The 13,358-nt window shown below is 48.2% G+C and overlaps 1 protein-coding gene across 3 annotated transcripts; it reads left to right on the top strand.

Moving 5' to 3' along the window:
• Window positions 1-1,606: 1,606 nt before the first annotated feature.
• WFDC3 (WAP four-disulfide core domain 3) lies at window positions 1,607-11,365 on the top strand. Of its 3 annotated transcripts, XM_090286476.1 has the most exons (6): window positions 1,607-1,775; window positions 2,254-2,385; window positions 3,302-3,448; window positions 9,154-9,285; window positions 10,333-10,518; window positions 11,134-11,365. In XM_090286476.1, exons 1-6 carry the CDS (start codon window positions 1,697-1,699, stop codon window positions 11,148-11,150), a joined length of 693 nt encoding a protein of 230 aa, XP_090142602.1. In that variant the 5' UTR covers window positions 1,607-1,696; the 3' UTR covers window positions 11,151-11,365. The 3 variants fall into 3 exon arrangements, with proteins under 3 accessions (XP_090142602.1, XP_090142603.1, XP_090142604.1); XM_090286477.1 differs by lacking the exon at window positions 2,254-2,385 and having other exon boundaries at window positions 1,623-1,775; XM_090286478.1 differs by lacking the exon at window positions 3,302-3,448 and having other exon boundaries at window positions 1,623-1,775.
• The last annotated feature ends 1,993 nt before the right edge of the window (window positions 11,366-13,358 follow it).

Here is a 13,358-nt window from a genome sequence, read left to right as displayed (position 1 = left end):
TTGGGGAGCCTAGGGGAGCGTTTCATACATCGGCGCCTGCAGTTGTGTTTGAAAACTGCAGATTTTAATATGGCCGGTACTCAGCCCCCTTGACTGGAGTGGCCTAATGCGAGGACCCGGAAAACCAACAACAGGAGGCCCATGGCATCCCTAACACTCACCCACCAGGTCTTTCCAGCCCTCGACCCCAGGGGCTGTCTCTTGGGCTTGAAGGCATCAGAAATGAAGGTTGGGACTTGGACCATGGATTCTCCCAGCCCTAGGGAGCTGGGCTTCTCTCCCCAGACTGGTGATTCTGGGATGGGATTTAAGAACTTTGGAATTGGACTGCCTATCTTTGTTTTACCACTTACTAGCTGTGTGACCCACGTTTCTTTCTGTGTCTTAGTTTTCCCATCTGTAATGGGTATAATAGTAATAAACTCAGAAGGTTGCAGTGAAGATTGAGTTAATTCATGTAAAGCATTTAGAACTAGGGTACAGCCCTGGCTGGTGTGGCTCAGTGAATTGAGCGCTGACCTGCAGACTGAAAAGTCAACCGATTGGATTCCTGGTCAGAGGCATGCAAGAGGTGACAGATCTGGCACAGGAAAATCCTCAAACAATGCTATGTGTCGTTACAATTAATATTATTAAATCCCAGCAGCCGCCACTTACTAGCTTTATGACCTTCGGCAATTTTTCTTGGAGCCCCTCTGAACCACTTTTCTTACCTCTGCAAGGTTATTTTGAGCATTAAGATAAATAATGTATATAAAGCACATAATAGGTCATCGACAAATATTAATTATCTCTATGCCCCAATATCAACCATAAAACAATAAGGCAATTTCTTGGCACTAGACTCTTTAGTGCTGTTAAGGCAGTTTTTACCTTGAGCCTTGAATGTTCCTTCCCCTTTAACCTCATTGGGCTGAGCGATGCCAGTGGACACTATTAGGTATCATGGCTGACCAAAGTCATAAGCAGATAGAGAAATAAAAATAAAAATAAATAGAGTAAGAGATAAATAAAAGGAGTATATATGGTCTAGACTACTTGAATTATAGCAACTATTCTTTGGGGTTCTGTCAACTAGGCTTCAGGCAGTTCAAGAATGGTCTGTGAAGGCCAGAGGGACCAAGATGTAGGTTTTGGTGCATTTGTATTAAATATGAACAGACTCAAACATAGCTTTTCTGTAGCTTTTTGATAGTTTCTAAGTATGTGTTCTGTTCTCTGTTTTCTAGGTTGCTAGGATGAATAGAAGCCACAGTGCATTTTATTAGCTTTGGTTTTGTTTTGTTTTTTAATTAAGTCATGTCTCTGGTCCTTCCCTCTGTCATTTCAGCTATAGCTGTGTCCTTCCAAGGCCCTTGAGGGCTCTCTTTGATCTTGATCCAGTGGCCATCCCTCCATTTTCCCAGGTTTGTCATTACTGTCCAGTAGTGTTGTGTACTGTGCATTACAGAGTTTGATCACCACCATCACATGTGCCCTTTGGTAGTGCCAGGAATTTTCCCACACACCAGCAACCAATCATTATTTTTCTTGTCCGGAGAAGCCATTGCTGGGGATTATTGTGAAAGGGGAGACTTTGGGGCTGGGTTTAGGCCACTCTCCTAGTCCTCCCTTTCTCCCAGTTGATACTCTGGGCAAAGTATACACCTCTGGCCAGACCTGAGCTCTCGTCTCAACTCTCAACATCATCATCATCATGTTGAGCTGCCTCTTCCTCCTGAAGGCACTTCTTGCTCTTGGGTCCCTGACATCCTGGGTGACTGCAGGAGAGCATGGTGAGCTATCATTTGGGACCCCTGGCTAACAGTAACAGAAAGTGCCTAGAGAAGGCAGCCCCAGCCTCCCGCCTAGAGTGAGGGGCCTCATTTGTGAAGGTGTTCACCTCTGTAGGATGGGGCTGAATGCATAGGTTCTTGGGACATGCAGGGTGGGTTTTCCTGGCTTTCTTTACCCTCTCTGGGCAAGAAGATACAACTTCTATTCTGGCTTTCCCCTAGAGTTTCTTAAATGAGAACAGAATCACCCCAACGTTTCTCTCTGTCTTTATTGGCACAACGGTTGGTCCTTTAGTAGTGGGGTGTATGTGTGTGTGTGTGTTTTACTGGTTGTGTGGGTGGAGGGGAACATGGTTGCAAGTATAATTTATATGGGAGTGTTTGGAGAGGCTAAAAGTTCTTGAAATGCATTTGGCTCCCATTCCCTATTTCTCAAGGCCTGGCCAGTTAGCCCAACCTCATGTGATGCCTTTTGCAGTGAGAGAAGGAGAGTGCCCTCCTGACAAGAGCCCGTGCAGAGACCTGTGCCGGGGCGACCAGGCGTGTCCGGCTGGGCAGAAGTGCTGCCGCACGGGCTGCGGTCGGGTCTGCCACGGAGGCGTTCCTCAGGGTACGTCGGTACGAGGGGTGAGATCCAAGTGTGCTTCCTGACCTTGCTTGCCTCTGGGCTAGAAACACCCAGAGAGAGCATCCTGCCTCCTAGATGGGCTCTTGAAATCTAGCTTGCGTAGAGCACCTCTTCTTTCTCCTTTCGGGGTTTCTCCTCCTTTACCCACTCACCGTGCCCTGTCCTTTGTCTCCTATCAGGAAAGAACATGGGATTGATTATCTCTGCCTTTTACTTTGAACTCAGGGTGCTTGTGAAGGCTGGAGGGCAAAGTTGTGAAGGGGAGCCTGTTTAAGGTCTTGGTGAAAGGAGTAAACCCTAGAGCCAGGCAGACCTTCTTAAGCCTCAAATAAACCTTAGATGGCTTTTTTTTTTTTTTTTAAGATTTAATATAGGGGGGAGCATTTAAAATAAAAAGATTTAATGTATTTATTTTTAGAGATAGAGGATGGAGGGGAGAAAGAAGGAGAGAAAGTTCGATGTGCAAGAGATACATCAATCAGTTGCCTCCCGCATGTTCCCAACAGAGGACCTGGCCCGCAACCCAGGCCTGTGCCCTGACTGGGAATTGAACCAATGCCCTTTCGGTTCATAGGCCAGCATCTAGTCCACTGAGCCACACCAGCCAGGGCTTAAGTGGCTCTTTTTAAGTCTTAAGTTTCTAAGGCTCAATTTCCTCCTCTCTAAAATGGGAATAATTGTTTGTACGCTATAGACTCGCTGTGAGGATCAGATGAAAGGTTTCTGGCACAGGGTAAACGCAGTAAATGTGACAGGAAACGTGAGCTGTTCTCCTTGTTGTCACCGTCTCTGCTTTAGCACCGGGGTAGAAAGTCGATTTTCTGGTCTGCTGTGCTTGTGGGTGTCCCCGGGCACCCTTATCTGATTTTTTTTGTGGCTGTCTCCCTTTCTGCTACAGGGAGGAAAGGAGATTGTCCCAGGGTTGTTCGGAAACAATCCTGTGTTAAAAGGTGTGTCACTGATGAGACATGTCCAGGTATGAAGAAATGCTGCAGGTTTGGCTGCAACAAGAGCTGTGTTGTCCCGACCTCTAAACAGAAGCTGGGTAAGAAACTCTGCCCTGTACCCCATGCTCTGCTGGGCCTCCTTGTTCCTCTCTCAGATATGCTCATGCCATCTTGTTGGTTTTACTTTACTCGGAAAAACGATAAAGCACCTCCTATATTCTGAGACCTTTTCCAAGAAAAGATCTACGGAGGGTACCTGAAACAGGAGGCTTTGTGGGATGTGTCCTGGACAGGCAGAGGAGGCCGCTAGAAGGGAAATCTTGGCATATCTGTATTTGGGGGCAGATTTGAAAACTGTTGGGCAATTTCCAATTCCCATTGTCAGTGGCAGTATTCTCTATGAAAATATTAGCTCGAGAAGCTGCAAAGAGGTAGCAAAAAGGATCTCGCTGCCTATGCAAGGCAGCACGCATTTCCCCATTCACTTACTTCTGAGGTTCTGTATCCTCTCTATCCACACATGGAGTGGCCATCTCCTGTTGGAAATGGGTCTTATTATTATTTTTTATCCTCATCTGAGGAGACACTTACTGATTTTAGAGAGAGGGGGAGGGAAGGAGAAGAGAAACATGGATGTGAGAGAGAAACATCAATCAATTGCCTCCTGTACGTGCCCCAACTGGGGACAGAACCTGCAACCTAGGTAGATGCTCTGACTGGGAATCAAACCCACAACCAAGTGAGCCACACTGGCCAGGGCAGGATGGGTTCTATTTTATTCTGATTCTGGTAGAGAGGTGTTTGAAAGAGACTTCTTCTTCCCTTACAGGCTCCCCATGACCTAATTCTCTATTTACATATGATTTCTTTAACAAATACTTACTGAGTGTCTACTATGTGCCAGATCCAGTGAAGCAAAGTAGCTTCCATCCCTGTCTCCTCGAAGCTCATAGAGTAGTGGGGGAGAAAGAGGCTTACCAGATAAACATGCAAATAAATATTAATTTTAAACTGTGACAAGGACAGAAGGAAAATTAAGGGATGTTGGGAGAATAACAGGGCACTCATTTTATTTTATTTTCTCAGAGAAACATTTTATTTACTAGATTCCCAGTCTGTTATAAAACAAGGCACTCCCTTTTGATTGTGGGTGGTCAAGGAAGGCCTGTCTGAGGTAGTAACATTTAACCTGCAACGTGGAGCTGGAATTAGCCAGGTCGAGGCTGTGCAGAACATCCAGGGCGAGGGAAGCAAGTGCAGACGTCTTTAAGCTGAGAAGAAAGTTGCCACAGCTGAGAAACTGAAGGAAAGCTGGTAGGGTTCGAGTAGAGACAGGGAGGGAGAGAAGGATTCCAGGGGAGGAAGGGGCGCAGTTCCACTACAGGATGGAGAACAGTGACACAGTTGAGAGGATTTGGAGGCAGGAATGAGAGAACTGCCTGCTGTTTTCCTTGGCTCCTCCCCATTCCCTTGAGAGGTTGCTGATGTGTTTCCCATAGCGACCCCTTCTCCTTTCCCTTCACCTCAGTGTTGTCACGGCCACTTTTGCTGGCTTGTGCTTCCAAATATCTTCTATTATCATGTTGTCTATTCCTCACTCTCCCCAAATACTGAGGCTGCTTTTATTGGAGACGTGTTAGATGTACAAATTAACTTAGGGAGAACTGACGTCTTTTTTTTTTTTTTTTAAAGATTTTTATTTATTTATTTTAGAGAGAAAGGAAGAGAGGGAAGAAGAGAGAGAGAGAAACATCAATGTATGGTTGCCTCTCATGCGCCCCCAACTGGGGACCTGACCCGCAACCCAGGCATGTGCCCTGACTGGGAATTGAACCGGTGACTCTTTGATTTGCAGGCTGGTGCTCAATCCACTGAGCCACACCAGCCAGGGCAAGAATTGACATTTTTATAATGTTAAGCCATTACGTCTTCCCATTTTTCCCGAGTGTACTTGGAGCATTTCAAGGTGTTTTCTAGTTCTAAAGTATTTATTGATAAGTTAATGCCTGGGTTATTCTATTATCTTCTTTTCTGTCTCAGATGGGATCTTGCCTTATGTCTTCCATTATGCTTTCTAAAGAACTGGAACTGTTCGCTCATCTGAGTACACATGGCAGCATATTACAATGAAAAAGTGTAGGTTTTTGTTGTCAGAGATCTGGGCTCAAGCCTGAGGCTCACCAGTTCCTGGCCAGTGAGTCCCTGGCCAAGTCTATTCTGCTTCTCTGAGCCTCAGTTCCCTTTGCTGTAAAATGGAAATAATAAACCTTGAAGGTGGCTGTAATGATTCAAAGTATGTTTGGCTCTTGCTATACTTTAGCTCTCTTCCTCTTGCCTCTTAAGGTGGGCTTTGTCAGGGGTACAATTTCTAACCGGCTCCTTTTATCAAGAACCAGGATCATTTTCTCCTCCCTTGCTCATGTCTTCTCTGAGACTCCGAAACTCCACAACACGTGACAACCTCTTTCCTTCCAGCCAGACCTCCTCAGGTAGCAGGCCCCTTCCTGGTGCCCATTAGAGTTGTCTGCCTGCTTAGGCAGCTCTCTTGGGCAGCCTGCCCATAAGAGAGAATAGAGGGTTGTACTCCTTGCCAGGACTCTTGAGGCTCAGCTCTGGAACCAGAGCCTGGGAATCTGTCCCAGGCGGGTCACTCACTGCCGGCTTGCAGGGCCTGGTACAATCTGCCCAGTGTTCGAAGCTGATGGTGGCTGCATTGTGAGGCCCGAGGAGGTGGCTGGCACCCTGGCAAGGCGTCTTTGTGAGCTGCTCTGGGCCCTGGCCAGCCCACATGGGGCTTCCGCTTCGCTTAGAGATGGGCAGGCTAGAATAGGGGTCTCCCAAAGCCTGTTGGCTGAAGGGGCGTTTCTAATCTGGTGGGAGGCGATATTGACTGCTGTGTTGGTAGTGAGCTACTTTTCTACAGTTCCGGTCCTAGAGCAGGGCTGGGCACTCACTCAGCGGGGCTGGTTGCTACACCCAAGTCCACAGCGAGCTCTCCTTTCTGGCCTATGAACAACTCCTGCTTTCCCCAAGCTCTGGAAGTGCTGGAGGTTTAGCCCAGCCTGTGCTGCTCTGTTTGGTAGGATGGCGGGACAGTCAGGCTGCCTACGGCATAGGGCAGATGCTGGGACCAGCCGCAGGAGGCAGTTCTGGTCTGGTGCCTCTGCTTGCTTGCTTGCTGTGTGGCCTTGGGCAAATCTTTCCATCTCACTGAACCTCACTTTTGTCATCTGCGAAATGGAGGTAAGGACGTTTGCCTCAAAGAGTGGTAATGCAATGTCTTAGTCTGTTTGGGCCGCTATAATAGAATACAGTATTCCCTCACTTATCACGGATATTACGTTCTAGACCCGCCCCCCGCGAAGTAGGAACCTTACATTTATTCTACACTCTTAAACCTACGTAACTTTAACAACATACGTATACAGTACTGCAAAATCCCGCAATATAGCGAAAAATCTGCAATAAATAATTAAAAATAATATTTTTAAAAATAGTGCGTTACAGTGAGGCCTTGATAAGTGAACCGTGATATAGGTGCCCTGGCCTGGGTGGCTTATGAACAACCGAAATTTACAGTTCTGGGAGCTGAGAAGTCCAAGGTTCAGGTGCAGGGCCCGCTTCCTGGGTCATAGGCGGCCATCTCTTTACTGTAGCCTCACATGGCGGGGAGCAGTAGGGCACTAATATTTATGAGGGCTCCACTGTCATGACTTGATCACCCCCAAAGGCCCCATTTCCGAATACCCTCATACTGGGGATTAGATTTCAATGTATGAATTTTGGGGAGACACAAACATTCAGTCTATATCATGCAGTTTAGAAGAAATGCATTTTATTTATTTATTTATTTATTTTCCTTAAAAAAAACAATTGTTGTTCTATTACAGTTGTTCCATCTTTCCCCCATTGCTCTCCCCTGACAATGGCATAGAATATTTGAAATGGGAGCTGTTCAGGAAAATTCTAGGATGCAGGGTGATTATACCCTGATTGTTTAGCTACACGTGTTCTCTCTGGAGGGGCCAACACTCGTTTTTTCCATCATGGGAGACTTCCTGCAGCCAGCCCCGTGTGATTGTCCCTGGGAGGCGCTGAGCCAGACCTGCTTTGGTTTGCTACAAAGCTTTTCATTGCCTGTCATTTTTTTTCCATTTACAACCCTTGAAATAAACACTGAGATGAATGAGTCATGGCAAGCTGGTTTGGTTTGGATGTGACTTCTCTGGGTGTGCCTGCTCCCGAGGACCGGGCCCGAGGCCTGCATGCCTTACGGATGGTGTAGTAGAAAGAACGCTTCACAGTAAACGGAGAGGCTGGGTCCTGTCCTGCTTTGCCTCTGACTCACTCCAGTTCTGGGAAAGTCCCTGCTCTTCTCTGGGTTTCACTCTCTTTATCGGGGCAGTGATGCGGCACATCAGGAATGTGTGTCCGTATGTGGCAGAAAATTAACCAAATAGGGGTTTGTTTTTCTTGCGTGACAAGAAGTCCTGAAGTAGGTGCCAGGGCTGGGGTGGCAGCTCCATGATGCCAGCAAGGACGAGACTCTTTCTCTCTTTCTCTCTTTCTCTTCACAGCCCTTATCTTTCTCCTCATACTAGTTGCCTTCTAGGTGAAAGAAGGCTGCTGTCCCTCCCTGTGCTGCGTCTGTCTTTGCACTGGAAGAAGATAGAAGTGAGGGGCAGTTTGAAAGGTGTGTAGTCCTGCCCTGGCTGGTGTGGCTCAGTGGATTGAGTGCCGGCCTGTGAACCAAAGGGTCGCCAGTTCGATTCCCAGTCAGGTCACATGCCTGGGTTGTGGGCCAGGTTCCCAGTTGGGGGCGTGCAAGAGGCAACCACATATTGACGTTTCTCTCCCTCTCTTTCTCCCTCCCTTCCCCTCTCTCTGAAAATAAATAAATAAAATCTTAAAAAAAAAAAAAAAAGCAAGAAAGATGTGTAGTCCTTATATCAGGATTGTAAAAGTTTCCCAGCTACATCTTAATTTCTGGTCGCCCCTCATTAGAGGGTAATATGGAGAAGCAAATCATTTTAGTGGGCTGGGCTCACTGCCTCTCAGAACAAACCTGGGGTTCTGTGAACCAGCGTCTCAGTGATCTATTGCTGTGTGCAAACCACCCCCAAATTCAGTGTGGGTTAGCAAGGCAGTTCTTATACCCACGTGGCGTAGCTGAGGTCACACGGCCGCACGGGGCCGGGGGCTCCGTGGGACACTCAGCCGTGGCTGGGAGGTCCGGGAGGCCTCTCTTCTTCCGGGTTCTCTCTCAGGGGGCATCTCACCATTCTGTAGTCTCTCAGCCCGAGCTGCCGCACAGCACGGCGGCCGTGGCCAAGAGGGAGTGTGCTCAGAGGGCGAGCCTGCTATGCAAGTGCTTAGGAAGCCTCTGCTTGCGTGGGTCATGCCTGCGGACGTCCTGTTGGTCAAAGCAGGTCTCATGGTCAAGCCCAGAGACAATCTAGGTGGGGGCTATAGCAGGGCATGAGTCCCAGGAGGTGGGGTTCACTGGGGGCCACCAGTGTAGATTTCTACCACAGTCAGAAAGTGGGTTAGACCTCGGTAGTTTGTCAGACTGCAAGTCTTGAAATGAATTTAGTAGTTTAGGGCCTGCGTTAAGACAAGAAGAAATAGGTGATAAAGCATCAGCGTTGTATATACCCGAATGCACCCTGATATGTGCATTTACTGTATGAACATATATATGGGACACAATGAAAACTGTATTTTGTACTTGAGTGACAGTAGAAATAGCCGGAAGCGCTGGGCCGGATCACCTCTGGGTCCCAGCGCGCTGATTCTATGGCAGAGTCTGGCGGAGAATGTCCTGCTGATCCCCTTCCATGCAAGGAGCTGTGTGATGGGGACGACTCCTGTCCCCTGGGGCATAAATGCTGTAGCACGGGCTGTGGCCACATCTGTCGTGGAGACATTAAGGGAGGTATGTACGTTTGGCTCTTTGGGGAGGAAACCCTTGAGTTCCAGAATCAGTTTGGGAGGGAGTTGTCTGTGGCCTTATCTTTCCCTTCCTCGGGGAAACCAGAGTTCTTATCCTTCCTGTCCTCCTGCCCCCCTCAACCCAAAGCCACCCCTCCTTGTAGGGCCAGGGGCCCTCGTTGGCATTAAATAGTGAGGGGAAGCATGGGGGAGCAGGAACAGTCCCTAGGCCGGAAGATGGGCAACATGGCTTCTGGTCTTGGTTTGGCTGCTGATCGTCTCTGTGACCCTGGGTAAGCAAACCTCTCTTTTTGAGCCAGTTTCTTCATCTGTAAAATGAGAGTTGCCCAAGATCATGATTTTCTGACCTAATTCTTAGCACAAAGCTTCCCTGTCTCCAACACGAAATCTTAATTGGAAGCAACATATATATGATACAACAGATAAAAGCAATCCTGATCTGATTTCTTTGTTTCTTCAATTTTTTAAAAACAAATATATATTTTTGAGTGCTCCTTGGGGGCCAGGCATGGTGGAACTCCATTTCAGAGTCACTGACCCAGATGTTGTCTTTAGACAGTGCTTACATTCGGAGGCAATGGTCAAGGTCCTTATATAGCAGATAGCCTGACAGAGAAGGTAGACGAATGAGTGAATTATAATGAAGTCTGATGAAAGGAGCACAAAGAAGCACAAACTTTGTCTCCCTGGGGAAGTGACACTATGAAGCCCAAGCGCAGGGGAGAGGGTTGGGGTCTGGGATCCTCCCTCCTTCTGCACTCTACCCCGCCCCACTCCCATGCCCACAGAGGTGCCAATGCCCCAGGTACCTCTAGGGGGCCCCCTGTGGGACACTATCTGAAAATTGTTGGTCCAGGTGCCTCTCTTGGGGCCCCACAAATTCTTAGATCTGCCAGCTTCAAGGTTTCCCTGCCAGAGCTTTGGTTCAGGGATGGATTCGCCGGGAGCCCCCAGTCCGAGTTCCAGATGGGAACTCAGAGTCAGTGGAGCTGACCATGCTGTCTCTTGAGCTGTGCCTGTTTTCCCGCAGGGCGCAGCGGGGAGTGTCCGAGGATTTTGGTGGGCCTGTGCATCGTTGACTGCATGGTGGATGACAACTGTCCAGCCGGGCAAAAGTGCTGCAAGTTGGGCTGTGGCCGCTTCTGTGTCCCACAAGTTCTGCTGCCCCAACTGGCCATGAACCCCAACGGGACAATTGGGGCTGATTCTGAGTTAGGTGAGTCCAGCCCGGCATCTTCAGAAACAAAGGTCTTAACTGCTCTATGTGAGGCACTGGCCGAGGTGCTGGGTAGCGACTTCGGAAGGCCCAAGCTCCGGCCCTGCAGAGTCTGGTTGGAGAGAAAGATCGTATGTTCCAGGTCATAGATCACAGAACCCTTGGGTAGACAGTATGGGCTTATAGGCTTTCAGAGTGGCTGGGGCCCCTTGGGAGGGTCTTTCTGCTAGAAGTAGGATTTGACTTGGGCCCTAAAGGCGAGGCAGAATATGACAAAGGGAGGACAGCGTAGAGAACATGCTGGACAGGCAGTCTGGTGATTGTTAGCCAAGGCACTGAGGGTGGAGTGTATGTGACGTGTTTGGGGAGCTGGGGTTGGGGTGGGGTGAGAGTGGGTGAGGGGACAGGCAGGCTGTTGCTATAACAGGAGATACAAAGTTGGCATCCGAATGAAAGTCTTCAATGCCGGTTTGCACTGGATTGTCTAGGAAGCAGGGAGCCAATGAAGGCTTCTGAGAGCAATAAATGCCAAGCTTCTCTAGGGCCGAGGGAAGCTCACTGGGGAGCTGGAGCCAGGAGGGCACAGTTGTGACTTGATGTTTCTTCTTCTTGCAGAGACCCGGGTGCCCTAGCAGTCCCGATTTATCCTGAGCTTCTTTGGCGACTCCAAGGGGCTTGTCCTGGAAGCCAGGAAAGGATGATGTCCTGGGGCCCGTGATGCTCCCAGGGGCTCTCATTGCCCTCTTGCTCTGCTTCTGTCCCTGCTGCTGCCCTGAGCACAGGAACAGCCCTGGGGTTGGGCAGTGGGTGCGTGGTGCTTCTTGTCCCCAATAAAGGCTGGTGCTGACCCTCTTGTCTGGACTGTTGGAGGACTAAGATGGAGAAAGCGAGCCAGGGGGTCTGAGCGTGGCTGTGGGATTATGAGGCTGATCCATTCTTCCTGGAAACACTGAAAATGGGTGCCAGTTGGGTGTGGCTAGGGGAGAGATGGGTGGAGGATAAAACTTGGGGTGACTTGCTATGGATGTCATTGTCAAACCTCAGTAGTAGGACAGCCAGGCCTCTCTTGGGGTCTGCTAACATTTCTTTTATGTGGGTTGGGGATGGAACTGGGCTGAGTGGCTAGTTTGTTATAGTCACTTGGATGTTCCCTCCTTGGACCCTCCTTCCTTGGGGGCCAGCCCTTGGCTCCAAGACAGGCAGTCTGTCTCCTCTAGGTAGCTTTGCTGAAGGGAGGGGATGTTTTAGGTTCTTGGAACCAAGAGAACTTTTAAAAATTACATTTTTATGTATACAAAATAGATCATATTCTGCATCTTGGAGATCTTTTATGTTATCACATACATTCTTTTAATAGAATTTCATGTGAATAGCTAATTTAACTAGTCATCTCTTGTTGGCCATTAATATCCTCGTACCTGTAAATCTTGACTGACTTTTGCAGGTAAATCTGGGTAAATTCTTAGTAGAAGAATTCTAGTTTTTAAAATATAGCCTGGTAAAAGAAACAGGCCCTCAATAAATATTCATTGAATGAAAGAATGAATGTAATTCTCAAGTCTATCCACTAGGAATTTGTTGGGCTGTAAGTAATAGAAAACCCGGCGCACGGTGGCTTAGCTAATCAAGACGTTTAATTTGCTCACATTGGAGTCTGGTGAGGTTGGTTCAGCAGCTCAACCACAGCACTAACGACCAGACTCATTCCTTCCTTTTCCGCCACCATCAGTGTGTTGGCTTTTGTCCTTGTGCCAGTCTCCTCGTGGGGGGTGGTGTGTGTGGGGGGATGATTGCTGCAGCTCTAGATGTCACAGCAGGAAGAAGGTGTGTATAGAGGACAGTGGCAAAAAGACTCCCGTAAATAGCCATAGACCTTGAAAAGTTATTTCAGATGGTGCTCTTCTTTTAATGACAGAGGACATTTTCCCCAGAAGCCTCCCCAGACTTCCCCTCTTCTTTTTTATTAAATGCTTTTTCTTCATCTATTGATATAACCATGTGATTTTAAAAGTAATCTATTTACTTATTTGTTTATTTATTTATTTATTTGTAGAGAGAGGGAGAGAAACATCGCTGTGTGGTTGCCTCTCACTTGCGCCCCCAACTGGGGACCTGACGTGCAACCCAGGCATGTGCCCTGACTGGGAATCAAACCAGCAACACTTGGCTCGCAGGCCGATGTTCAATCCACTGAGCCACAGCAGCCAGGGCCCAGACTCCCCTTCTTATCTCACTGGCTGGCAATGGGAAAAGGTGACTCCCTTGGATTAATCAATCATGCTTCATCCCTGAGGCTGAGGGAGGGGCCCACCTAGGTATAAAAATTAAGGTTGTACGCATTAGCAAGGAGGAGAGAATGCTTTGGGGACAGGTAGGTGACAAACTAACTGTGTGTGCCATACTGGGGCAAAGGACGTGAGCAATGAACATTTGGACAGAAATTGCTAAGTGGGCAGGGCTGTTATAACAAGGAGGGAAAAAGAAGGCATTGGCGCTCACGTCGGATACTGCAAAATTACTTTAAGGGAAAGGCGAGGTACAGCTAAAAAAATTTCCTATCACTGATGGTTTTATTTTTATTTGTTGCTCCCTTTCTGACTCTGTTCTCACACTTGAGTGTGAAATCCTGGTTTCTACTAGGCTGAGAACATGCACCTCTCTGAGTAGAGCAGACATATGTCAGTGTCGCCTGATCTGAAAAGGAGGGGCTGGCCTGCGTCTCTCTGTGGCCACCCTAGGGACGCCCGCCTGTGGCTCCAGGCTCAGGTTGCAGGGGACTGTCCCTGGGATGGGCTGCTGAACTTTTTGTCAGATTCCCCCTGCCATTGTTTTGCTTATAA

This window comes from Furipterus horrens, unplaced genomic scaffold (assembly GCF_987537825.1).
Source record: "Furipterus horrens unplaced genomic scaffold, mFurHor1.1.pri manual_scaffold_8, whole genome shotgun sequence".
In the NCBI taxonomy this organism is placed as follows: domain Eukaryota; kingdom Metazoa; phylum Chordata; class Mammalia; order Chiroptera; family Furipteridae; genus Furipterus; species Furipterus horrens.
Note: the sequence above shows the minus strand (reverse complement) of the source record. Positions and strands in the feature narration are given on the sequence as shown.

Bases quoted from the DNA above. Each gene is read 5' to 3' on its own strand.
- WFDC3 (XM_090286476.1), top strand. From the start codon at position 1,697: ATGTTGAGCTGCCTCTTCCTCCTGAAGGCACTTCTTGCTCTTGGGTCC. The intron at 1,776-2,253 runs GTGAGCTATCAT...TGCCTTTTGCAG, and splicing joins GGTGACTGCAGGAGAGCATG to TGAGAGAAGGAGAGTGCCCT. The intron at 9,286-10,332 runs GTATGTACGTTT...GTTTTCCCGCAG, and splicing joins TCGTGGAGACATTAAGGGAG to GGCGCAGCGGGGAGTGTCCG.